At 44.8% G+C, this 27413-nt stretch overlaps 2 protein-coding genes across 6 annotated transcripts in view; one reads left to right on the top strand and one right to left on the bottom strand.

The window, feature by feature from the left end:
• The window catches only part of RAD51 (RAD51 recombinase), a 36131-nt gene extending 29240 nt beyond the window's left edge, over positions 1-6891 (top strand). Inside the window, exons 7-10 of one of the 2 annotated variants that reach the window (XM_005685489.2) lie at positions 4132-4245; positions 4597-4726; positions 4941-5062; positions 5527-6891. In XM_005685489.2, coding sequence (XP_005685546.1) covers positions 4132-4245; positions 4597-4726; positions 4941-5062; positions 5527-5650 — 490 coding nt within the window. In that variant the 3' untranslated portion in view covers positions 5651-6891. The remainder of the gene's footprint in view (positions 1-4131; positions 4246-4596; positions 4727-4940; positions 5063-5526) is intronic. The other variant, XM_005685490.3, reaches the window with a different exon arrangement.
• On the bottom strand, positions 7053-22127 carry RMDN3 (regulator of microtubule dynamics 3). Of its 4 annotated transcripts, none has more exons than XM_018054441.1 (13): positions 22045-22127; positions 21460-21653; positions 19377-19566; positions 18818-18961; positions 14533-14821; positions 13533-13635; positions 10514-10574; positions 9205-9280; positions 8964-9041; positions 8636-8734; positions 8309-8362; positions 8096-8176; positions 7053-7796 (listed from the first exon to the last, which is right to left on the bottom strand). In XM_018054441.1, the coding sequence occupies exons 2-13, from the start codon at positions 21644-21646 to the stop codon at positions 7743-7745; spliced, it is 1416 nt and encodes a 471-aa protein (XP_017909930.1). In that variant the 5' UTR covers positions 21647-21653; positions 22045-22127; the 3' UTR covers positions 7053-7742. The 4 variants fall into 4 exon arrangements, with proteins under 4 accessions (XP_017909930.1, XP_017909931.1, XP_017909929.1 ...); XM_018054442.1 differs by having other exon boundaries at positions 22048-22114; XM_018054440.1 differs by lacking the exon at positions 22045-22127 and adding an exon at positions 21887-22038.

Here is a 27413-nt window from a genome sequence, read left to right as displayed (position 1 = left end):
TTATTATTTTTAAAATATTTCATTGTTTGGCTGTGCCAGGTCTTAGTTGCAGCATGTGAGATTTAGTCCCCTGACTAAATCTCGACTAAATCTCAAGGGATCAAACCTAAGCCCTGCACATTGAGAGATTGGAGTCTTAGCCACTGGACGACCAGAAGTCCCTGCAGCTGGTCTCGGTTGTGGCACAGGGGCACAGTAGCCCTGCCGCATGTGGGATCTTAGTTCTTCAACCGGGGATTGAACTTGTGTGCCCTGCATTGGAAGGTGGATTCTTAACCACTGGACCTCCAGGGAAGTCCCACATGTAGTTGATTTACAATATTATATTAGTTTCAGGTGTATAATGTACTGATTTAATATTTTTATAGATTATATTCCATTTAAAGTTATTAGAAAATATTGGCTATATTAAGTCCCACATATAAGTGATAACATACAGTATTTGTCTTTCTTTGTCTGACTTATTTCACTAAGCATAATGCCCTCCAGGTCTATCCATGTTGTTACAAATGACAAGATTTCATTCCTTGTTATGGCTGAGATACATTCTATTGAATATATATACCACATCTTGACCCATTCCTCTGTTGTTGGCAAGTTAGGTTGCTTCCTTATCTTGGCTGTTGTGAATAATGCTATGAACATTAGGATGCATACATCTTTTTGAATGTCTTTTTTCTTTAGATATGTACGCAGCAGTGAAATTACTAGATCATACGATAATTTAGTTTCCTGACGAACCGCCACACTATTCTCCATAGTGACTGTACCAATTTATATTCCCACGAGCAGTGCATGAGGGTTCACTTTTCTCCGCATCCTTGGCAGCATTTATTTTCTTTTGGAGAATAGCTCTTCTGACAGGTGTCAGGTGATAAACTCATTGTGGTTTTGATTTGTATTTCCCTAGTGATTGGTAATACTGATTTCCAGCCAGCTTTTTCCAAGTTGTAGGAACTGAAAATTCTCTACTACTTCAAGAATATAAGCACAGAGATCCCCATAATGAACTCTGCTGAAAGAAAGGCCAGGATGACTCTGTTTTTCCAGTAATATCTGTATTCTGACAGCAAAAGGCAGTCTCCATTCCTGATAGTAGATTATATCAATGTTTCTTGAGGCAAAACTAAAAGGTTTATGTAGTAATTAGGTCTCTTCATTCTTTTTTCTATCTTATAGTTATGACATAAATACAGAAAATTTTATCTTTTTATCCCCATTTGGTCATGATCCTGAGGTAAAACTGTCTTCACTTCATTTTCTTGTCTCCATGCCTAGACTCAACAAATTTATCGTCATCAATCCACTTTAAAAAACAAAACACAGCTAATCTTCTCTTTGTATTGATAATGGCAAAGAATAACTGGTGAACTGTCCAGGAAAGTGCAAAGACTGGGTTTGCCAAATATGATGAATCCATTGTGAGATGTAGAAAATTCAGTTGGGTGGAGTGGGATTTCCTGATATTGAGGCTCATCTTATTGCAGGGTTATTTCAAGTGCTAGAACATTCTTTTGTTTTTCTATTCTTTTGAGTAGGAAAACTACTAAAGCTAAGTCTCAGAAGAGTAGGTTTGACATAGTATATGCTTTTGTAATGATCAGAAGAATCTTTACATAGAATAGATTGTTTCTCTTAAAAGATAAACTCTTAAGCATAGAAACTTCTGGATCTCAAGAAATTATAGCACATAGGTTTTATTTCAACAGACTATCTTTTGAATTGTTACATAAGGGAGTCAGTATTATACTTTTGAACTATAATGATTTTAGGTAACCTTAATCTGAAAATATTGAGTTAAAGTGATGACATATGATTCTCTTTTTGTTTGGATTATGGTTAAAAACTTCGTATTCAACAATGTTTATTCACAATTTACTAGGTATAAAAAAAAATGTGCTAGTTGGAAAGGCATAGTCTTTTCCCTCAAGGAATTTTCAGTCTAGTAAAAGAATGGCAGGTAGCTCCTCACAAGTGCCATAAAAAGGCCTAAATCAAGTTTTCTCGAAGTGCAGAAGAAGGGGAATCACATCTATTCAAGAGATGCAGGGAAGCGTTTATAAAAGTACTGGCATTTAGCTCAGTCTTGATAGATGAATAAATCAAACGACTTTTGAAGAAATGAGATCCTATTAAGATACATTAAATGACAAGTTAACTATGCCAAAGCCTTTGGCTGTGTGGATCATAATAAACCTGTGGAAAATTTTGAAAGAGATGGGAATACTAGACCACCTGACCTGCTTCTTGAGAAACCTATATGCAGGTCAGGAAGCAACAGTTAGAACTGGACATGGAATAACAGACTGGTTCCGAATAAGAAAAGGAGTACATCAAGGCTGTATATTGTCACCCTGCTTACTTAACTTATATGCAGAGTACATCATGAGAAACACTGGGCTGGAAGACACACAAGCTGGAATCAAGATTGCCGGGAGAAATATCAATAACCTCAGATATGCAGATGACACCACCCTTATGGCAGAAAGTGAAGAGGAACTAAAAAGCCTCTTGATGAAAGTAAAAGAGGAGAGTGAAAAAGTTGGCTTAAAGCTCAGCATTCAGAAAACAAAGATCATGGCATCTGGTCATATCACTTCATGGGAGATAGATGGGGAAACAGTGGAAACAGTGTCAGCCTTCATTTTTGGGAGGCTCCAAAATCACTGCAGATGGTGATTGCAGCCATGAAATTAAAAGACGCTTACTCCTTGGAAGGAAAGTTATGACCAACCTAGACAGTACATTAAAAAGCAGAGATATTACTTTGCCAACAAAGGTCCGTCTAGTCAAGGCTATGGTTTTTCCAGTGGTCATGTATGGATGTGACAGTTGGACTGTGAAGAAAGCTGAGTGCCAAAGAATTGATGCTTTTGAACTGTGGTGTTGGAGAAGACTCTTGAGAGTCTCTTGGACTGCAAGGAGATCCAACCAGTCCATTCTAAAGGAGATCAGCCCTAGGTGTTCTTTGGAAGGAATGATGCTAAAGCTGACACTCTAGTACTTTGGCCACCTCATGCGAAGAGTTGAGTCATTGGAAAAGACTCTGATGCTGGGAGGAATTGGGGGCAGGAGGAAAAGGGGATGACAGAGGATGAGATGGCTGGATGGCATCACCAACTCGATGGACGTGAGTTTGAGTGAACTCTGGGAGATGGTGATAGACAGGGAGGCCTGGCGTGCTGCGATTCATGGAGTCGCAAAGAGTCAGACACGACTGAGCAACTGAACTGAACTGAATGACAAGTTGTCTAAACATGTATAATATCATATAAGAAACGAATCGCCAGTCTAGGTTCGATGCAGGATACAGGATGCTTGGGGCTGGTGCACTAGGATAACCCAGAGGGATGGTATGGGGAGGGAGGTGGGAGGGGGGTTCAAGAGTGGGAACTTATGTACACCCATGGCGGATTCATGTTGATGTGTGGCAAAACCAATACAGTATTGTAAAGTAAAAAAAAATTTTTTTAATTTTAAAAAATAAACTATCTTGAGTCTTCATGTCTTAGGTAGCAGTTACAAAGGTGAGAAAATATAAATTGTTCTAAGAAAGGTATTTTTTAATGCAAAGGTGAAAAATCATGATTGAAATATAAGATGAATTAAGGTATTACTTATTTAACCATACTAGATCCATGTCACAGATTCTATAACTGTAACTTGTTACTAGCAAGAAAAAGGGGAGAACAGATGGAGTATACTTATTTCTCTTAAGTATAGGACTCTTACAGTTTTGAGTCTTTAGGTTTTTGAGTTTAGGAGGTTTTATTCCTATACAACAGTTTATATGATTTTGTTTAATTGATCTTTGAGTTATTGTTTTTGTTTCAGTCCTAAATCTGTCAGGCTGCCTTTTGTTTTTCCAGGAGAACATTGATTATTTCCTTATATTTGGAAATTTCTCATTCTAGTTCAGGAGTCCTCAAAGAATAGATTGATTCTGAAGTCCTGCCGGGTAGATCTACTCTAACGCAGTTGCTGTTATCTCTTTCTCTGTAGTTTCCCTGGGCTTCCTAATAGAAATGGAATTATATTCTTTAGGCTTCTTACTATCAGTTCTTACCTATCCATTCAGATAATTTCATCGCCTTAGTTTTGTATGCAGCCTCAAAATGTTCTCTCTTCCAGATATGGCCTCTCTGGCAGTGATGTCCTGGATAATGTAGCATATGCCCGAGGGTTCAACACAGACCACCAGACCCAGCTCCTTTATCAGGCGTCGGCCATGATGGTAGAGTCCAGGTATGTGGGCAGTAGAAGATACTGAACATGTTTTCCCAGAGCCCTTGGCTTGAATCTTGTACAGGCTGTGGCAAATTTGATAGTAGCTTGAATTAGAAATGGGGAGATTCAAGTTTTAGTTCCTATTTTGATACCCTTCCATTGTGATTTAGGTCAAGTCACTGTTAAAATATGAAACTATAATTCACCTAAACTTGTTGGAAATTTTGTTATAGGATAACTCAAGTGCATATTGTATAAATAAATAAATAAATGTAGCCATAAATATAAAATGTTAGGGTAGGGGGAAAGGGAGCACAATCTGACACAGGCATCTAGAAACAGGCTTCAGATTCTCTGTGTTCCCTGTAGGTATGCACTGCTAATTGTAGACAGTGCCACTGCCCTCTACAGAACGGACTATTCGGGTCGAGGTGAGCTTTCAGCCAGGCAGATGCACTTGGCCAGGTTTCTGCGGATGCTTTTGCGACTTGCTGATGAGGTAAGTTTTGTGGTAGGGACAGAGAATGCCTAATTTCAGGAGCTATGAATTCTAGTAGCCTTGCCAGGAGGCCAGAATACTGGAGTCTGGTATCAAGATATCAGTTAGATATAGAGACTTTAGTCATTCATTGCTTTGTGGGGGATGGAGTGGCAGCAGTAAGGTTCTTGGAATGTCTGACCACAAAAAATGACATTTATCCTTTCCCTGTCAGTTTGGTGTAGCAGTGGTAATCACCAACCAGGTGGTAGCCCAAGTGGATGGAGCAGCCATGTTTGCTGCAGATCCTAAAAAACCTATTGGAGGAAATATCATTGCTCATGCCTCAACAACAAGGTAAAGTGATGGGATAGGTGCTTCACTGTGGAATGTCATATTGACTGTGAGGTAGACATGAAAATAACATTTCCATTTAAACCTTGTTAAAGCCGCTAGTCCATAATTAGACACAGGAGCCCTTGCTCAACCTAATTGTCACACTCTGGTTAAAACAAATGTTTGCTTTTAGTTAACAAAGGAATTAAAAGCTCAAGTGTGGAAGAATACATTTGAAGAATTAATAATGTCTAATCATTTTTTAAAAAAAGGTTTCAATATAGGAAATCCACTGGGGGCAGGGGGTGAGCAGAGATGGATTTCTCTGGATTAGAAGTGCCCTAAGGAATACAGAAAGATCCCCTAAAATCCTTCTAGGAAGCATATAAGTCTAAAAACCTTTTAGATCTACCATAAATAGATCAGGAATAGAATTTTTTTCAATTATAATAATCTTGGTGCTTTGGTCTGTGTCTTTGCCGCAGACTGTACCTGAGAAAAGGAAGAGGGGAAACCAGAATCTGCAAAATCTATGACTCTCCTTGTCTTCCTGAAGCTGAAGCTATGTTTGCCATCAATGCAGACGGAGTGGGAGATGCCAAAGACTGAATTGCTGTTTTTTCCTGTGATAAACCGTAAGCGCTGCAGACTAATGGAAAGGACTGCTCCCTGGAGTTTTTCACAGGCTTCTTCCTATCGTGACTGCAGAAAAAGGCTTTCAGGAAAACAGCTATTATATCAGCTTTTCTTACGGTGTAAACACGAGACAGGTCAGTAGTCACAAGCTGACCTGAAGTGTTTATTCCTTCTAGAGTATATTAATCTCTATGTGAATTCTTTGGTTTGGGGTGTAGGTGTGAAATACCTTTGACATCATAGTCCCTTGGGGTTGACTCAGAACTACCTGCTGTTGGCCACTCTTAGGTCTCCAAGAGAACTAACTAAAGCTGGAGCGACCAGACTTCTCTGTCTTAATGTCGGGAAAAAATACCTGAGCTATGTAGCAAATGGAGTGGGTCACCTCACAGGTTCTTTTCCCTCCGTCAGTAAAAACTGTTAAATCAGAAGCAGGTTTTTAAGTTTGTATGTCTGAATTAGCTTATGTAAGAATTTTGTTTTAATATTAAGAGCAATTCAAGATACTCATTTCAGAAGCTCTTTAAGTAGATTCAATGTGGGGCTGCTAATGAAGTAGTTATTTGTAGGGAATGTGCTGTTTATAGGAGTTATTCTGATACAAGCTGAATATTTCAACACAGGGCCTGCATAATACTGTTTTGGCTCTGGGAAGGAATGATCAGTTTCTATTACTTTAAAACTGAAAATGTAAAGGGGAAGTCCCACCTTCAGGTGATTCCCTTTATTCTCCTTTAAACTCATAGAAAATATAGCAAGATAGCTACTCCATAGCATTCCTGTGGCCTTTGTTTCTATTAAGGTTTGTACTGTATAAATCTGGTACTTGCCCAGATTATTCTGCTTTTTAGGGCTTTGAGATACTCCTTCCCCTTCACTTCTACTCAGCATGAGTTTTAAGCAACTCTTCCACTTTCAGAGGGCCTCTTGGCTAGAACTGGGTGGAGAGGCCGTGCAAATCTCGGCTGTTGCCTCTGTTGAGCCTACTATATGTAAGGAGATAGGAGGACAAAATTTAATGCAACTTTGTTTTAAAACAGTTGTTCCCTGACTATAGACCAGAGTGCTTCCTAAGTCTTCTTCCATTTTTTTCCATCACAAAACAAACCTGGAATGATGTAATAAACCCACAGTGACAGACTCTGGAATGAAAACTTGGTTCTTATATGAAAGCATCTCAATCTTTTAGACCTATAAAGTACTTTAAGTGACCTTGACCTAAAAACTTGTCTCAATTTTTCTTTAACCAAAGAGCTTATTCTAAACTATTTGGTACTATTTTTCTACTTGTCTGCAATAGCCTCACAGTAGGAAACAATTGTTTATTTAAGTGCCAAGAAAGAATAAGGAGATGAAAACAAACATAGAAAGGGAATTATAATCACTTCTAGTTAAGTTTAAATTTTGGATTTATTTCAAGTTTGTACCAAAATATATTCCAGGCAACTCTTACAGATCATCATTTTCAGTCATAAGCCTTATGTACTGCTATTTCAAAAGCTGCCAGGACTCTGGAAGTCAGGTGGTCCAGCCCTCAGCCCAGGAGTACAGTTACGATCCACATGATAGACTGAGCAGAGGCAATACCCGTGGACTCCCCGACCTTCCGCCCTGGTAGGTTGGGGTGTGTGATCTTAGGACTATACACTTTGGTTCTGAATATTAATCAGTGAAAAAGATTAGAGCGTACACATTCTGTGTTTTGTTCCTATAGCTCTTTGGAGTTCATCCACCTCAGCAGCAGTTGAAAGGCAGCCTTCAGTGTTGTATCCACACTCTACCCTAGGGCAGGTGTATACTAGTCTTGATTTTTTGAGAACTCACTTTATGGAAAAAGTAATAGAAACCCAGGTCTCAAGTACTTCCCCAATTTCAGATTAGGTAAGGGATTAGAATAAATTAACCAGTAGGAAGAAATTGGGGAATTGTAGCAAGCAGCAGTCAGACCTAGGAGTCAAGACACTCCCTTAAGCAGTCTTGCTCAGTTTCCTGATCTAAGCAGGACCTAAGGGGAAAAGACTTAATTTTTTTCCTTCCTCGAATCATGAAGCCCATTGAAATGTGATTATTCTGCTAAAATTACTTCCAATTCTTCCAGGTCCTTCTGGAAAGCTGAATCCTAGGAAGACAAGAGAATAAGACTAGGACTTTAAATCCAAGCCAGCATTTCCTAAACCATGGGTACCTGGGAATGGGCCCTTTGCTTCCTTGCTATTACCAGTCTTTTTCCCACCTTCCCAGGACAACCTGGAACCTACGAACTGTCTCCTCCCCAGGTGAGATGTATATGAACAAGCCCACATGCAAAGTGCAGCTCTCTTGGAGGGAAATAGGAACCACGGGAATATATTCTTTCCTGAAAAGTCCCATGACGACTCAGTGAAAGGACCCTGTGTTAGAAAAGCTCTTAAGTATTACCTCTTTAGTGACATTTGGCAGCTCCAGGGCCAGCTTCATCCACTGTTTAGCTTCAGGGTTTTTCCCTAGTTCTTTGTAGCACTGAGAAGAGACAACAGTGAAAACCTTGGAGAAATACCACCAGAAGACTAGAAGGGAATGAGTGTATGCTTTCAAGAAAAAATGGCAACATACATATATTTCATCTATGTTGAAATTGGCAGATGAGTTTACCTTACAAATATATATCCTTCCTGCTTTGGAAAATCCTGGCTGTAGTTCTTCAGCCTAGAGAACAGAGAATGCATTTCAGTAAGAGGTTCCGAAATCCAAGTCAGGCTAAAGTTTATTAGAGTTCCAGTATCCAACCTGGAGATTGATTCAGTGAGTCTACATTTTTTTTAATAAGCCCTTCCAGTGGTTTCTAATCTTCCACAGAACGGGCACACATAAAACTGCCCTCTACCAGAAACCCCTCCCAATATACCAATGTCCTTAGGGAAAACAAGGTCACCCTGGCCTTTCTGGCTGCTGTCCACCCTTCCCTTCCCTCCCTGATACCTTTAGGAAGCTTGAGAGGGCATCCTGCACAGTAGCACCAAGGGGGCTTTCACTCAAGGCTGTCGCGGTTTTTTTTTCTAGCCAGCTCAGGTGAGAGACCTGCCATCAGAAGATCAAGGTGTAACTAAAAGCTTACGTATCTTTAAGAACAATGAATGTTCTTTACTGAGAGAAAAAGGAGCCAAATAGGACTGCATCCAATCACCACTACCATGACTGTTTGGAGGCAGTGACACAAGCCAGACCATGTTGAGGACCCTGATCTTCCCTGCAAAGTGATCAGTGTCTCAGGAGGGGCCCTTGTGTCAAGCCCTGAAATCTAGCTCACCTGGTAGCACCACCTGCCAAGGAGAAAGTGAGCCATGGGGTTTTCTGGCTTGAGAGCAATGGCTTTGTCCACATGTTCCTACAGTGGAAATATAAATAAGTTAACATCAGAAAGCAGAGTTACTATGGGAAGAAAGGCAAGTCACAGAGCTATAGGGTAGGAACACCTTTGCAAAGAGCTAGGCTGGAGCAGGTCACCTGCACTAGACCAGCACCAGGGAAGGAAGAGAAGCCTTTCTCACCTTGAAGCTAAAGCCACTCTGGATGCGCCTCTGGATGCCCTCATGCTCAGCCAGCTGACCACAAAGCACTGCATACCTAGGGGGGAAGCAGCGGCAGGCTCAGGCACAGGACTGAGGACCATCCCTGCCAGGAAGGGGCTTCCCACCCATGGCTGATGGCACTGCCCAATACTTCATCTGTACATAATTCCTCTTTTCACAGACCTATGGTCCCAATTCATATTCTTTAGCAGATACAGTGGTAGGTTCACAGTTCCCCAAAGTACACTGGGTACAAAAAAAGTAGGCTCTTTTATACTTAAAATTTAGACAAGGTCTCAATCCAAATGTCCCCTCATGATCAGTATAGCCATAGCTGTCATAAAAACTTAAGCAGGTCTCTAAAAGTCAGCATCAATGTGTAAGAAATGTGAATACACTATGTCTGCTTAGCCTGGCAAGCATACTGGTACGTCACTGGGAAGCTGTTTGGGAAGGGTATACTCTAGAATTACCAACAGAAGCAGAGGAAGAAAAGGCCTCCAATTTCAGCCCTCTTCTCCACATCCTCCCAGGGGAACAAAGCCATCTAGCTTCCCATTTTCTGTCTTCAAAAACAAAGGTCTAAGAAACAGTGACCTGGCATCTAAAAAGAGGCACTGCAAAGTTTCAGCAACAGATGGGGAAACAAGGCCTCTCCAGCGCACAATCTGAGGGCAGAGTTACAGAAAGCAACAGGGAGGTGGAAAAGGAACACCTGGACTAAAACCGAGGTGCTAGAACCAGGCCTCCAGGCCACAGGCTGGCCCTGACCCACACAAGGTGGCAGGACTTTGCCCACATGAGATCACAAACAGGGCTGATGCTTTTGTGGACTAATACTGACTGCCAAACTTCCTGGGGGTGAGCTCACATCTATGTTTCCTCATGCTAGCAAAGCAAAGAAGCCAAAGTCCACCAGCAGCCAGGGATCGCAGCTAGGGGAATGAAGAGCTTGTATGGGAGAGGGGCACTGCCAACGTCCCAACCTCCCTGAGGAGCCAGGAGCCTCAAGGTTGAAGCCAGGGATGACTTACAACAACGCTACTCATTTCTCCAAGTTTCAATAGGAAGCTGTACTACTCTTCTTGTCTCACTCCAAGGCACTTCCCCAAGGAAACTCCCCTGGGTCCCTGGCTTGGGGAAGGATGGGACGTAAGAAAATAAAGGCCAGAGCTTCCTCTCCTGGTGCCTCTGGCAAATGCCTGTTTGGCCACGCAGAGAAAAGAAAGGGCTCTGCTCCCCTCTAACCCATGCTGGCTCTTTCTGGGGCCCTGCAGGGTGTTATTACCACTGATGACACTCCGCATTCTCATTCCCCTTCTCCAGAGCGACCTCGGCTTCTTCTTTTCCTGTAAGACAGAGGCGATCCAGAGTTGACTCGGGCTCCCGTGACCCTTCCAGGCTGTGGGAGGATGGACTGCTCTAGTTCTCTCAGTTCCCACCCAAGCAGGACTTATAAATAGTTATGCACCTGAGCACAGTGAAGAGCTGCAAATAGCTTTTCAAGGATAACTTCCGCTTTGCCTTGCTTTCCCTATCTCTGTCATTAGCTGTCCCAGTTATACAACACCCACCTGACGTGCTCAGAGCATTGCAAATATAAAAGGACTCGAAAGCAATCACAGTTTCCCTAGTAGATCATTACCTGGAGAGTTTTTGATTTGGGGTCTGTGGACAGGCCTTAGGGTGTCCATGAAATCCCACTGAAATATTAGGTGTATGTCCATTTTCTTAGGGTCCACAGCTTTGATCAAATTCTCAAGAGGACCATGATCTAGGAACAGTAACCATGGCTCTGGGCCAGAACGCCTCACTAGAGCCAAATGCCCTGGCGTCTGACCAAGGATGACTTTCATGTAGTCCTTACCCAAGTTTTCCAGACACCAAAACTAACAGAAATCAAGGCCTAAACACATGCAGGCTCTTGACAAGGGTCCCCTAGAACATCAAGGAGCTGGAGCCCTCTAGATGAAAACCATTACATCTACACACTGGAGAAAACAACACTGCAAAATGGGACATCTGTTTAGAATCAATTAGAGGGCTAATTGATTAGAGGGCTTCCATAAAAGAGAATGAAATAATGCCATTTTTAGCAATATGGACAGACCTAGAGATCATACTAAGTGAAGACAGAGAAATACCATACATCACTTATGTGTGGAATATATTTTTTTTAATGCAAAAAAAAAAAATGATACAAATGAACTTATTTACAAAACAGACTCAGAAAACAAACTAGTTACCAAAGGGGAGGGATAAATTTGGAATTCAAGATTAACAGATATGAACTACTATATATTAAATAAACAAAGGACTTACTGTGTAGCACAGAGAATTACACTGAATATCTTGTAATAACCTATAATGGAAAAGAATCTGCAAAGTATATCTGTATAACTGAATAACTTTGCTATACCTCTGAAACATTGTTAAGTCAACTATATAATAAAAATTTGAAATAATAAAAAGAAATTTTCAATGGTGAAGGCTTGAAAGGGAACACAGAATGGAACATAAGTAATGTGTTGAGGTGATGGGCTGGCTAATCTGAAATGTTTCCTTGTGTATAAGTGATAGTAATCGTGGTATAATTTTGTATGTACAACAAATACATTTAAAGAGAACAGTTGAGAACCCTACAATTCCCCTATCCAAGCAGAACCATATGGCTCTACCACTGAGGGACACTGTCTTTTAGGGGACTTCACTCTGCCTGCTTCAAAGCACTCACTCACTAGGGAAATAACTGGCTGCAACCAGTTCCTGCAGCCTCCTGACAGTCCAGCTTCTAGAGGCAACACAAAATGAACTTTAGATCCAACAATGGTCCTAAAAAGCTGGAATCAGAGAGAAGAGCCTTCAAAGTCTCTCCATAGTCCCCTGACCTCCAGAAGGAAGATTTGTCTGGGGGTGCTACAGGGAGCCAGACCAGTGTGGGCATAGCTGCTTCTCTAACCACTGCTCCATCTCCAGGGTTCACGTTGGCTGTTAGTACTAAGAAATGATCAAAAGGAAAGGTGGTTGTTGCCCCTAAGGGTCCAGACACCAGCCCCAAATGCTGGTCAGAATCCTCACCTGAAACCCAGAAGAGGTAGCAGAAACTTTTGAAAAGAAACAGACAGTAATTAAGCACCTTCAGTTACAACTTCCAGGGATTTTTCTGAAGATCAAACATTCAGCTCAACTGACTTTTCTGTATTGGCAGAATTCTACAACAGTTTATAGAATAATGACCTTGAGGTACTGTCAGACTCTACATTATCAAAAATTCAATGTCTGTGAGGCTGTACTTATAAAAGTGGGGAGGCAGATAGTTCAGTTAATTAGATAACTGAACCAGGAGATGTGGAAGTCCACTGATGGTGCCTGACTCAGAGAGTGTGTAGCTAGGCAGGACACATCATCTTCCCCATAAAACCAGTCTCTTTAAAATCTTCACGACAGTAGAGGACAGGCTATGAACCTGGCACAAATTAGATGCACCCTACATGGCCCTGGGAACAGATTTTTGACAACAGAGTTGGCTAAGTAGACCCTAGGGACTTGTAGGCTAGTGGTATTCCCCCAAACTACTCCTTCCTGTACACCAAACGTACTCCACTCATTACAAACACCTGCCCCACAGGCTCCGTAACTGAAACTAGATTCTTAAACAGCAAAAAAAAACCCTCCTCAGATTAAGAAAGGTTTTGCCCTTTGTAGTTAAAGAATCAGGACAAAGAATAGTGCTACTAAAACAACTACAACTGACCCTGAACAATGCAAGGGTTACTGGCCCTCTGCCCAGTCAAAAGTCCACATGTAACTGACGGCCCTCTGGCTCACCAGCAGAGAATCTGCCTGCCGGTGCCGGAGACAAGGGTTCAGTCCCTGGGTCGGAAAGGTCTCCTGGAGAACACTGCAACTCCAGTGTTCTTGCCTGGGAAATCCCACAGACAGGAGCCTGGCAGGCTACAGTCCGTGGAGTTGCAGTCAGACACAACTTAGCAACAACAAATCCTCAGGCCCAAGCAACCACGGACTGTGCGCGTGCTTGCGCTGCTCAAATCACTGATGTTCAAGGCCAGCTGTACTACAGTCACATAAGCCTGTGTGACTCAAGCCCCATGCCATGCAGAAAAGCAGAGCCTGCTCTGTGTCTCCAGGAGGAAATGGGTCTCCAGGAGCCAGTCTGTCCCTGGTGAGTACCTGAGCCCCAGCTGCCCTGATAGCCTGCGTCTTGGTGGGTCCCCTGGGCCCCAAGCCGCTGGGCTGGCTCCAACCCCAGAATCAGTCAGTTGCACCAGGAGGCTGTCAGCACTTACCACTTAGGGCATAGGACCTCTTCTCACTCGCCTCCTCAGCAAGCTCACACATGTCACTGTAGGCCCGGGCCAGGCGCCAGAGAAAGTCCTGCCGGCTTCCATGCTGCAACCGAAAGAGAGGGATGAGGGCCCCTTCTCTCAGCTGCAGAGAACCGGAGCCCTGACCTCCTCCCCACACTCTACCTTTGAGTGTGTCGTAAACACACATCAGGCCATCCACGTGGCCTCTCACCTGCAGTTAGCTGGTGACATCTCTAGTCAGTAGACTGCACAACCCACAGAGTGGGGGCATCCCAGCCTCCCAATGCTGTGAGGAGGGAAGGCCAACTCCAACATGTAATGAGTCACAGCAAGAGCGTGTGGAAAGGCCCAGGAAAAGGGAAATGCTAACTGAGGGCATTTATAGCTCAGTTCACTTCAATTGCTCAGTCGCATCCAACTCTGCGACCCCGTGGACTGCAGCACACCAGGCTTCCCTGTCCATCACCAACTCCCGGAGCCTACTCAAACTCATGTCCATCAAGTCAGTGATGCCACCGAACCAAACCATCTCATCCTGTCGTCCCCTTCTGCCTTCAGTCTTTCCGCATAAATTCTGGCAGTGAACTTGAGAAGGGAATTGTGATTAAGTGACCCACACACTTGTCACTGGTGATGAAAACTTCAAATAGGGCAAGCAGCTGTGGGTCTGCCTCAGGGAAATCAAAGGGAAAAGTTCCAGTTCTTTCCACATTTCCCCCTATGCTGAGAGGAGCTCTTGCAGTTGCCCTGCCAGAGCCAACTACCCGGGGGTGGTGGGGGAGGAAGCGCTGGGGCAGGGAGTACACAGGCCCTGAGGGGCGGCACTCGGCCTCCCTGGAAAAGGGTGTACGACCCTGAGGGTAGATGCAGAAACTCGCCATGTCACCCTCATTTCCCTTCCTGTGTCACCTGGCAGGGTCATTGACATTCGTGGGTGTGAGCAGGGGGAAGGAAGGTAGACGGGCCGTCGGAGCCTCACCGCCAGCTTGTTGTTGAGCAGAAGCTGGAAGCCCTCCCGCTTGCCCTGCTCACTGCCCTGGTGCAGCTCGTCTGCCTGCTGCAGGAGCGGCAGCACATCTTCCTGGCTAGGGGAGCCTCCGGCCTCCAGGGCTTCAGGCTCCGGACCCAAAGCCACCTCCACCTCCAGGTCCAAGGAGTCCTTTCTGCCCATCTTCACTGTCTCGCAGCTCACTTCATCTTCACCATCACCATCACTCTCCCTTTCAGAGTCCCGCTCATAGTCAGACTCAGCATTGGCTGTTGTGTAACTGTGGTGGGGAAACAAAGTGACAAGGTCAAGGGAGGGGATTACTTAACCTCAGATCACCAGGGGTCTAGCCTCCTCCACAAAGAGGGGCTCTCCACAGCGCTGCGGCCATCAGCACTGACCATGAGCCATGCCCCTCACTGAGGGGGAACTCAAGTCTTGAGAGAATGCTTCCTAGGGAACCATGGGAAAATGATCTGGGAGGGGAAGAGTCACCAACTCGGAGCCTTGTGACAGTCAGAGGCTAATATGAGAATCCCCTGCTTAGCTACCACCACGTCTGCCAGAAAACAGAAAGCCTAGAAAGGTATCAACAAAATGTCAGTAGACCTCTCAGGGCAGAGGAATTAATATCCCCCCTATATTTTAGTATTAGATGGGATTGCTTTAGGGAGCATATATTCTTTTAAGTAAAGTAATAAAAGTTTAAGATAGAAACCTTAAGATGTAGGTGGAGCTCGATGGCTCACGAGGGGAAGGGTTTGTCAATCATTTTTGCTTTATCAGCCAAATGCACCTGCCAGAACTAACATCGGTGGATGCCAGCCTCTGTGGCAGTGGGTGGCCACAGATATACATATTTTCTTTGTCAGTTCAATGTATACCTCTGTCCCAAGTCAGTAACCAAACCTCAACCACAATGGGAGTAGCCCTTGGAAACCTTGGGAACTGGTTGGGGGAGCAGGGGAGGGCTGCAGGTGGAAGCAAGAAAGGCAGAAGATGCAAAAAATCCCTTAGGAAGCTGTCTGTGGGGCTGCCATCCAGGTGTCTCCTGGGGAGCCCTACTCTGATTGCATCCACTGTTTCTCTTGGATCTTTGCCTCCACCAGCAGCTAATGATACTGTTTTCCCCAACTGCCAACTGAGTCAGACAAAAACTGAGCAGAGCAGAAGATAAGGCTTCCAGGGGTCACAACCAGACACCAAAGAGCCCCAGGCTGAGTGAAGGGAAAGCAGGTTCTGTCTGAGCTAGCAGGTTCCAAGACACAGGGAAGATCCTTGAGTTACTTAAGGATAAGCCTTCCTCCGTCCTGAAATTAAAGAGAGGTAGGATCCCTGTGGCTGGAGCAAATCAGACCTGAAGGAGAGACACAAACAAAGTCACAACAAGATAGCCTAAGGTCAGGGGGGCTGACTACTGCAGCCCAAGCGCTGTCCTCCTTATCTGGAAAGCCAGAGAGGACAAGGGAGCAAGTGAGTAAGCAGACCTGGGGTCCAATCCATCCGTCCCATTTCTTTATAGAAGAGCTTTCAGATGCATTTAGCAATGGGGCTTCAGAAACATCTACTACAAGAAATTGTAAAGTATTTAAAACCTTCCTAACCTTGCTTTTTAAAAAGGTTCTATAAGTATCTCCCCCCTCAAGCAATTTGCAGTAAAACCTTTAGAAATTAAAGGGACAAGGAAAAGTAGTATCAGATTTCACAACCATCCTGGGTGGTGGTGAGCAAGACCACGCAGGGGCAGCCTAGAGAAACTCTCCTAGGCTCCTAGGCTTAGACAATAACCTGCCCCATCCAGAAAATGAAATCAGTGGCTACCAGTGCCCCTACTCAGCCCAACCAGGCCCAGAGGCAAAAGGAGTAAATGGATTTTGGGGGGTGCAAGCTTGAGCCTCATCACTTCACGTTGCAAAAAGAGGAGGAGACCCCACTCATTCCCGGCTCAGCTGAAGGCTGCCTCGGCACATGGGGAGAGACCCCTCTCTCATCCTGCCTGAGTGCAGTCTCCAGGGAACAGAGCCAGGAGAAAGGTCCTTCAGTGCTGTGATCCCCCTGGGCCCTAAAGGCCGGGGAGCTCACATGGGCAAGGAAAAGGTCGGGAGACCTTGCTGCCACCCAGTGAGAGCTGGTGTCGCAGCATTCTCCCACACTTCTTGGACCACACACCCAGCTGCTGGTGAAATCCACCAGAGGAAAAGGGTGGCCCTTTTGTTCAACATGCCCGGCAGCTTTTGAGATAAGTACAGACCTCTGAAAAGGTCCTTTGGTCCTGTGCACTCAGGCTAGACACACTGTTCCCACTGTGGAGCAAGGACTGCAGGCACCCTTGAGGCAAGGAGGCCAACTCTGCTCCTTAAGGAGAGCCCCCTGGTCAGGGATCAAGGACTCTTAGACACACAGCCCTCCCAGCAATTACATTTCTTTCCTCCAACTGCTAAGCCCCATAGGAGGTGCTGAGCTGAGGCAAAGACAAGCAGGCCTGGGCTCTGACCCCACAGTGGTGAGGAAGATAAGACCAAGAGGAACGAGGTGATAAGCGAACGCCCAAGGAGGAGTGGCAATGAGGCTGCAAGCAGTGGCTCTTGGCTGGAATGCCTGGGCAGGTTTGCCAGGAGAGCTGGTATTAGGGCGAGTTGGGTTTTGCAAGGAGGGAAGTAAAGCTGCGTTTGGAACAGGGCTCTGGGAACAAGCTCACCAACCCACCCAGTGATTCGGACTCTGGCACATTCAGCTGATGCCCTGGGAGCTGTTTTATTTGGAAGAAAGCGAGAACACAGCTTTCAGTGGAGCAGAACTGCCCATCAAATAGTCTTACTCTTTCATCCCTCAAAGAAGCTCTCCTTCCCCAGGGCCCACACGTTTAAAGCCATCCCCAAGGCTTGGTCTCCTCTCTCTTGACCAGGACCAGATGAATGACTCACCACAGCCACCACTCCAGACCGCAGCCGGCTAAAGCAGTCTTACACCATGCACGGCCATCAGCTCCCACGTGCCACAGGGTCGGTCACAAGGCTGAGCCTGCTGGAGCTGCTGTTAAGGAAGCCACCCTTTCTCTCCAGCTGCTACAGGACGCTGGCAGCCCTGTCCGGCCCTGTATGGCTTTGGGAGCCCCAGTGAGGACCCCAAGCTATGAAGCACCCATAAACTTCCCTGGTTGATCACTCTGGCTCGTGCTACCCCCAGAAGCTTGTACAATTTCTTAAAATCATCATGAAGGGCTCTGAGTTCTATTATCCTAGTCTTGGGCAGAGCTGTGACCTGTCCTTATGTTCCACACTCAAAGTTCAAATGTCAAGTAACTGGCTTCCTTGGGTTGCTTAGAGATGCTCCCCTCTCTCCTTTGTGAGACTGAGGAAATACCTCTGAAGTGCTTTCTACCATGTCTGTCACAAAGAGGAATAAACTGGTTAATATTATGAGTGTTTTAGCTGAAGAGGGGCATGCTGCAAAGATCATCATGAAAGACTGGTTTAGCTTCTCATTTCCATGTGCATGTTTGTAGCTACACCAGTCATTCTGCCCTGACAGGACAGGCCTGAGTGCTCACTTCACCAGCCTCTTCCTTGAAGAGGAAAAAAGGTCAGCAAAGGCCACAAAGAGAGACCAGCCTCTAGACCTCACATGGGCCACCTGGATGACTGCGTCTGAAAGCAGACAAGGGCAGATGCTGCTATTAACAGCACTGCAACATAGATGTTCATTCAGACTCCATCCGTGGGACACAAGTTTCAAAATGGCACCAGTGGTTTAAAACCAAAAAGCCCTCAGCCTGACCAACCTGGGTGTTCCACCAGACTCCTGCCTGCAGCCCTGTCTCACAGTAAGGCCTATGGCCAGACCTGCTGGCCCACCAGTTACTCAGGTGAGTCACCGTCCACCTGTGAAGAGGGCGAGGGCACACAAGCAGATCTCCCCATGGGAAGAGAACTTCCCGAGGCAGGGAAAGCTTACAAAGTCCTCCTGATAACAGGAAACCACCCAACTGATGTTACAATAAAACAAAAATAAAGGGTCTAATAACTAGGTAAAAAGCAAACCTACTCTGAGAAAAACAACAGATGCAAACACTTAGCTGCTGTTAAACACTTCCATCTGTCAGCATGACATGTGGTGGATGGCTTTTATTTCAACTTTTGTATTTCATTTGTTTATATCCTTACCTTGTTCTAAAAATTATTTACAGCAGCTTGGTATGAATTTTTCATTCTAAACATTACTTTTACACAATGTAACCTGGCTGAAGCCACAGCTGTCTCCAGGAGAGATGACTCACCCGCCTTCACTCTCAGCATCCGTGAACGTGGCTCCCGAGGCGGCCGTGAAGTAGACAGAGCTGGAGCCGGTAGAGTCACTCCTCTCCCGGGCAAATGGGAACCTTCGCCGCCGAGCCACTTTCTGGTTCTCTTCCATATGCGATCTGAAAAGTAAGCTCCTTTCCAGAGGGTGCCATTAGGCCCTTCCAGCCTGCCTTTCCCCTCACCATGAGGGAGCCTCTTACTACTGCTGCTCATTAAAGGGCCCAAAGCAGAGAAACTCTGGGGTCTCTGCCCTCAGGAGAGCAAGATGGGCAGCTGGTGGGACCCAGCCTACAGAGCAGACCAGGTTAAACAGGACAAAGTATTTCAGCTGCTGCAACAGACCCCGAGGGCCCAAAGGCAGCAAGAACTCAGGCAAGGCAAGGAATCAAGCACACGGCTTCCCTGCCAGTGAGGTGAGAAGCCAGAAAACCGGCTGTGTCCTTATAAACAGACAGCAAAGGCTGAGAAAGCTGTCGGGGCAGGGAAAAGCTAGGGTGCAGGGGCCAAGGCAGGAAAGAAGGCTGCAATACTCACCGGACCTCCCCCACAATCTGCCCAGCAAGCCCCTGCAGGCTGCTCCTCAGCTCCTCTACCTCCCGCCGCAGCGCCACCAGGCTGGTCAGCACGAACTCCAGGCGGTCCAGTACCACCTCCTGTCCTCGTGGAAGGCTTGGCAGCACTGCAGCATCGCCAGCCTCACCCGGAACTGCCCGCAACAGCCTGACTGGAGGACAGAGGACAGGAGACAGCGATGCCCATGGGCTAGAGGGACGAGAAGATCCTGCACCCAGAACTCAAGAACTCTTACTTCTCACTGGAGTTCAATTTACAAAGATCTTTGAGGCTCAGATATTCACAAGTCCCAGGTAACAAACCAGGGGAAAAAAAAATCAAGGTCCCAATCTTTAAATGAGAGCTCTCCAGGGAATTCTCTCGTGGTTTAGTGGCTAAGACTCCGTGCTTTCACTACCAAGGGTCCAGGTTCAATCCCTGGCTGGGGGACTAAGATCTTGCAAGCATGGCCAAAGGAAAAAAACAAAACAAAATGTCCACAAGAGCCCTCTGTTTCAAAAACCTTGCACCCAGGGCCCTTCATGAGCACGTACACCTTGGCAGATAATGTCGAATGCTCGCAAGAGCACGATATCTAGCAGGCAGGGTAGCTGCCCTGCTGCCCAAATCCCAGGCAGTCAATTCTTACCACACAGCAAAACTGAAACTGAGCTCACTCAAATTCTGATCTTGCACTTCACAAAGAATAACAAAGAACACTCTTTCCTCTCAAGAGCTTCATTTAGTATTATCAGAGAGTGGCAAGGTAAACAGGGGCAGTTACTGAGAGAAAAGGTACACCGGGAAAAACCCACCCAAACCCCACTGGGAAAAAACATCATTGCCAAGCCCTGAATTGAGCTCTAAGTAAATTCTAAAATGCTAGAAAACTGATACCTAGGACAAGCGGCCTGGGAAATGTAAAAACAGGAAAGAAACCAGAAAGGCAGGACCCACAGTCCAAGCAAGCACAAAGCTGTTAAAGGAAATCTAGTAACAATAAAGCCTGGATTACTGTACAGACCCAACAATGTTCCAGTATGTAAAGCAAGAAAGATCCCTGGGAATGTGGCTACCACCTCCCAACCTCAGTATAAGAAAGACTACAGCTAAGAAATTATAAACCAACAAATAAAATACAAGGAAAAGAAAGGAAGGGCAAGCACCACTTGCAGCGCTATGTTCCTACCAGCTTAAAAATGCTGACAAACAATTGCAAGCTAAGGTGAAAACTCTTAAAACTCTTCAAAAACTAACTTTTCCCAACCATCTGGCATTTGGTCATCAGAGGAAACGTGTTCCCAATGAACATGAGGTGAGATGACTTGAATGCTCTTCTATCACACACACATGAGGGGAGTGGTCTGGACGAGCCCTAGATGCTTTGCTCTAATGGGTTAACATTAAAGTTTTCCAAAACAGAAAGCACTAACCATTTGCGGCTGGCTCCCAGCCATATTCAGCTTCAACTGCAGTAAGTGCACTCCTGGCCCCATGCTGCGGGAAGTCCACAGGACCAGGTGACCAGGCCCAATCCTGCCACTTACTTGCTGTGTGACAGCCTCGGGAAAGTTACACAAGTTTTTTCAATCTCAACTTACTCATAAGGATTAAAAAAAAAAAAAAAACTTGAACTATATAGTCTCCAAGGTGTCTTCGAATGTTAATGTTAACCTAATTTAATACATAAGCCTCAAAAAATTTCAATTCCTCCAAGACTATTCTCTTTTTACTTTCTTTTGGACCTTTCCTCTACTTATTAAACACCTCAACCACACTAAGCAAGTAACTTTAATACATACACAGCACTTCTGCGGCCAGAACTAAAAGTGAAAGCTAAGCCTTTCCACTATATACTTTCCTGGGATTACAGGAAAAAGACGACAGAAGAGGAAGACTGCTTTTCCTTTTCGATAAACTTTCCCCAAACTTGAAACTCTCGGGCCCCGCACCCACCCCCCTAATTTTTCCTCTGTTGTCCTGTCCCGCAGGTTCTGCTACAAGCAGCCCCGACCCCAAGCCCACCCCTCAACAGTCACTGAGGCCTCAATAGCCTCGCTCCTACCTTGGCGTCCAGGCTCTGAAGTCTGCGTGTAGTCCAGAGAGTTGGACCGACTCTGGCTTTGACCTCGGCGCTGGGTCCGTTTCCACCGCTGGCTGTAAAGGGCACACAGGAATCCAAGGCCCGCGGCGGTGCCCAGCAACAGTCCTAGCCCGGCGCGGGTGCCACCGAAGGTCCCCAGACCAGACATGCTACACCTGCCGCCCGCGTGAGCCACCAGGAGCAAGCGGGCGAAGGAAGGGAGAGGGATTCGTGAGCGTGGTGCACCCATCGCCAAAGGCGAACCCTTGAAGATAATCTCCCTGCTCAGACCCCGAGCATTCGCCACCCGCACCCTAGTCCCGACCTTAAGGTTTCTGCTAGCCCCCAGGCCTGACAACCACGCCGCCCACCCGCCCTTCGCAGCCTCCCCTCCAACACGCCCCCTAACCCTGATGCCGGAGTCAGGTCGATGGGCTTCCAAACTCCTCCCCCAGCCTCACGACACTGCAGACCACAAACCCGCCGCCCTGCCTACAAACCCCTGGCCTTCCCGCCGAGCCCTTTGAAGGCGCCCCAGCCTGTCTGGACCTCAACTCAGACTCTTACTACCGCTAGCTTCTGTGGCGAAGGCCGCGGCTTCTCTGTCAATGACCGTGACGTCATCAAACGGTGCCAACTAGCAGCCTCGCGCGCCTATAAGAAGGCGGGGGTGAGCAGACCTTCGAGACTCCACCTCTTGGCCAGGTTTTTTTTTAGGGGCGTGGCCACAGGCACTACCAGAGGGGCGGAGCCAGCAGAGATCTGGACAGGCGAACCGAGAATAGGTTAGAAGCCGAGAAAAGGTGAACTGGGCTTCCCAGCTGGTGCCGCTAGTGTTATAAAAAACCTGCCTGCTAATGCAGGAGATGTAAGAGACGCGGGTTCGATCCCTGGGTCAGGAAGATCCCCTGGAGGAGGGCATGGCAATCCACTCCAGTATTCTTGCCTGAAGAATGCTATGGACAGAGGAGCCTGGCGGGCTACAGCTCATAGTGTCGCACAGAATCGGACACGACTGAGCGACTTAGCACGGACAAACGGGGGAAAGCTGAGAGACTCCCTGGAGTGGGTGCTCAGAGCAGTAACTCCATGGTCTGGCCAGCTGAGGTTCCATTTCCCTCCAATCACACCAGGTTACAGCTGAGGTTCCATTTCCCCTCAATCACACCAAATTACTTAGTGTTCCCGGAATATGCTCCGCATACTCAATGTTTCTACCTTTTCCACTACTGCTCTTTCTGTCTTGAATCCCTACCTGGAAAACGCCACCCTTCTCCACCTTTCCTTAACCCTCGGTCAAAACTCAGACTTTACTTGATTTCAGCTCAATTTGTTTACATATTTTTACTCAAATCATTTACTAAGCTCAACACAATAGTGCCTTTGGCAAATCAAGTTAAAACAGGTAAGTTGTTGGTTATCCACAACAGGCCCTGAGTCCCCAGGGCCAGCTTCTGCCAATTGACATCTGAAAAACTTCACTGTAGATGCACACCCCATCATTTAAAAAAAATCTTAGACCTTAAATTGTCACTGTAACATTAAACAGGGACAGGCTTATAAAAACTGTTTTTAATATCCAGGATGAAAATTAAATTCATTAAATTCATTCCTCTAATGATAACATTTTAAATGTTTGTATGAGGCTGAAACTTGGGTTGATCTCTGATTGCTTAAATTGGTTGATAGCATTTCAGATTTTAATCGTTTTTTTCTACCACCTGTGACCTGTACTTTTGTAAATCTATTTTACTCCTGTGATTTTATGCAACTTGTAGTTTTAGAAACTAAAAAGAAGAGAATCACCTGCAGTCCAGTTGTTAGGACTCTGTGCTTCCACTGCTGGGGGCTCAGATTCTACCCCTGGACTGGGGGATGGGGAACTAAGATCCCACAAGCCCTGCAGTATAGGTCAAAAATTAATTAATTACTTAAAAAGCAAACAACACATAGGGACTTCCCTGGTGGTCCAGTGATTAAGAATCTGCCTTCCAATGCAGGAGACATAGATTCCATCCCTGGCCAGGGAACGTCTTAAGATCCCACATGCCTTCAGGGCAACTAAGCCTGCACACCAAAACTACAGAGCCCATGCATCTTAAGGAAAGATCCCCAGTTAAGACAAGATGCAACCAAAAATAATAAATAATTGAAAAAAATTAAAGATGATTTTTTTATGGATTATGGTTCTAATTTTATTGTCAGCATTTCTTAAAAGTTAAATTTTAGTTTAGTGGGAGTCAAAATATCTAAACCAGTCCTCCCAAATCCTTGATTAGATATATTTATTTACTTTTTTTTTTTGAATGCTGATTATTTTATTGGTAAATTGAAGACAGACTGCCTTCTCCAATGTCATGGCTTTCTGAAGGACTAGTATCTTCATACTCATGCTCTGAAAAGCAAAAGAGGAGGTTCACACAAAGCGGGCAGGTGGTTTCTACTCCTTGCAGGTAACAGTGGAGGGAAGTAGCTAAGAGCCCACATTTCCCCTCTCTTCTTCCTCCCTCTTCTGTTTCCTGCCAAATTTCTTTTGATCTGTCATTTTTGTGCACCTAATAAATAATATTTTGTTGCAAGCTCTAAATTGTTGCTTGCATATAAAAGGTTGTCCTTAGGTTGTTTCTCTCTTGGTTGCTATTTAAAGTGTTCAAATATGTGTTTACAAAGATGGTTACTGCAACCAATTTTTAACTAGTGAAAAGCTGAAACTGGCCTAAATGTCCATTGATACAGGGTTGGTTAAAGAAATCATGGCACAGCCTAGACAATGGAATAGCAGAAATTTAAAAGTAAACAAAATGAAGATTAAACGGACCCATATAGCTTTATGAGCTGTTACAGCTATTTTTAAGAACTATGTTATTTGAAACAAGCAACCTATAAAATTGCTTAAAGTATGACATCATTTGTTGACAAAAAAGATAATAATGTTTAAAAGGGTGTAAGTGATTCCAAGACAAAGTTCAAGAGTTAACTGTGATGGCCTTTGGGAAAGGAAGTGGGAAGGTAGGACGTGGATGCCTTTCAGAGTTAGCCTCATACTTTTCTGTTCAGTTATTTTTTTACCTTGACCATATACTAATTTAAAAGGAAATATTTTAGCTAGATAAATTAGCAACTTAAAATTAAAGTATAGTTTGTATAGTCCAGTCGGGACAGTGGACCCGAGACGCCTGCTGCTGCTGCTGCTAAGTCATGTATGTCATTCATGTCCGACTCTGTGTGACCCCATAGATGGTGGCCCACCAGGCTCCCGTCCCTGGGATTCTACAGGCAAGAACACTGGAATGGGCTGCCATGTCCCTCTCCAGTGCATGAAAGTGAAAAGTGAAAGTGAATTCGTTCAGTCGTGTCCGAGTCTTCGTGACCCCATGGACTATAGCCTACCAGGCTCCTCCGTCCATGGGATTTCCCAGGCAAGAGTACTGGAGTGGGTTGCTATTACCTTCCCCACATTTACTTTTTAATTGTGAGATATTTTACACACATAGCAGTACATTTGGGACTTCCTTAAGTGCTTAAGAATCCTCCTGCCAATGCAGGAGACATGGGTTCAATTCCTGGTCCAGGAAGATTCCACATGCTGCAGAGCAGCCAAGCCCTGTGCAATAACTACTGAGCCTGCACTAGAGAACAGCTCCTGCTAACCACAACTAGCGAAAGCCCTCACAAAGCAATGAAGACCCAGTGCAGCCAAAAATAAATAAAATTAATAAAATTTTAAAACATTCCAGAGGCTGTGGTGAAGGCCTTTAAATAAAAAACTTCACCAACATCTGCTACTGATTTTTTTTTCCAGCTACTCATTTTTAAGGATTCAGTTTCATTAGTATTAGTACCTCTTGAGATACACTAAGAGATTAAGTATGTTGTCTTGGTGGTGAGAAAGGAATGCTTTTAATATCTTTCCCATATTTTTCCTCATTTTTCTGAAATAAGCATGTATTTCTTTTGTAATAAAAAAAGTTAGTATTTTTGCTTTGGAGGGAATAAAAACCTATTTAATTAATTAACTTCTTAGTGGAATTAATATGTTCTTTGTCTTTGAGGCTTGGTTACCTCTATTACAATTTGTTCTATAAATATTTGCTTTCTAGACTCTCTACCCACTGGACTGTTTCCTCTTCTAGGATGGAGTTCATGCCTGGTCCATTCCCTATGCCTAGCACAGCTCTAATGCAAAGACCATCCATAAACGCTGCATGGAGGAAGGAAGGAAATAAAGAATGACCAATATCCAGCCCCTGCCACACTGATAATGCTTTTGTTACCAAACCAGATTTATTTGCTCAAAACATGGCAAGTCAAATGCTAAGACATAGAGGTTTGCAGCAGAAAAACAATTCATTAACAAGGCAGCCAAGCCAGGAGACAGGAGAACAAATCTCAGATCCGCCTCTCTGAAGGCTTGAGATATAAAGAAACAGGGTAGGGGACTTCCCTGTTGGTACAGTGTTAAGAATCCGCCTTCCAATGATGGGGACATGGATTTAATCCCTGGTCGGTGAACCAAGATTCCACATGCTGGGGAGCAACTAAGCCCCTCTAATCACAACTGGAGAATCCCAACTGCCACAACAAGAGCTAGCACAGCCAAAGTTTAAAAAAAAAAAAAAATTCTAAGATCACAGGGTGATCTTAGGCATGGGGAAAGGTGATTAGAGATAGGAAAAGGTAAGGTAAATGGTGTTCTGTGTGGCCATATCTGGGTTATACACTTCTTCATGGGATGTATGTTTAAAAATGCAGGCGCTTAGCATGATCTGATGGTGGAGTTTTGACCCTCTTATGTCAAAAGGCTATTCACTGGACACCTGTGTGGGCCCAGTTTTAGGGTCAGTGTTCCCAACCAGTCTTAGCTAGCTTGAACAGAAGATGAACTGATTCCAAGTTCCTAAGAAACAACTTGAGCTCCCGTTGCTATAGCGACCCACACTTCAAAGCTGTTATCTGTAGGGGTGGTTAAGGAGTCTTGTGATATATTACCCAGGCTATGTGATGCTTGAAGGGTATGAAATTAGAGAGAGAGGGGAGAAAAAAATAAAACACAAATTAAAGCTAGCTTAATCAGTGAAGGGAGTTTACAAGCAGGCGGGGTTTTTAAACAAGTTGTTTCTTATCTATTGTTCTGTAAAACAAGGTAATAATTTGCTAGTCATAAGCCTTTGTTAACCCTGTGGACACGGTTTGATTTTCATAATGAAAAGCTGAGTTGTTTAGAAGAACAATTTCTCCTCCTTTTATGTGGGAGGAAGATCTGCCAGATAAACTGATTGTGGCAAGAGGTGAAGCCAGATGGGAAAACCAAGTAAGGGAATTCATTTCCTCCTGGATATTAAAGATGTTATCTGGTGTACATGCCTCTGACAGGGCAGTCAGCAGTGGGGTAGGTGATTCTGGATGGAGCACTCTATCTTATGCTGCATCTACAGACCAGTTTTGCAAATTTAATAAATCCCTGGCAGTCTGAGATAGTCTGCCCTCCTGTTTCCTCCCCACCCCTCCACAGTCCAGCCTGAGAGAGTAAAGCACACCGCAAATCCCTGTCCTGGTCTCTGCCCAGAACATGAGAGCCTTATGTACCTGGCTCTTTCAAGAGAGGTGACATGTGCCTTGGGATGATGGCCTTACCTCTAAGACACTTGACATTTAAAAAGGATTGTTCTAAAAAAATAATAATAAAAAGGATTGTTCTTACAAAATATTTAATGGCTACAAAATAATACTTATAATATATGTATAAAAACTGAGTACATTTATAATCCTCTGCACCCACATCCTAGTGTAAGAAGGAGAACATCACTTTTGTCTTTTAAGAACCCTGCATTTCTGTCTCTGCTCTATCCCTTTCTCTTCTCTCAGAGGTAACCACTACCCTGAATATTACATTTATCATTTCCTTCAAATTGTTTATTTTTGCATGTTTGTGAGCT

This window comes from Capra hircus, chromosome 10 (assembly GCF_001704415.2).
Source record: "Capra hircus breed San Clemente chromosome 10, ASM170441v1, whole genome shotgun sequence".
In the NCBI taxonomy this organism is placed as follows: domain Eukaryota; kingdom Metazoa; phylum Chordata; class Mammalia; order Artiodactyla; family Bovidae; genus Capra; species Capra hircus.
The sequence above is the reverse complement of the archived record's forward strand: the minus strand, read 5'-3'. Positions and strand labels throughout refer to the sequence as shown.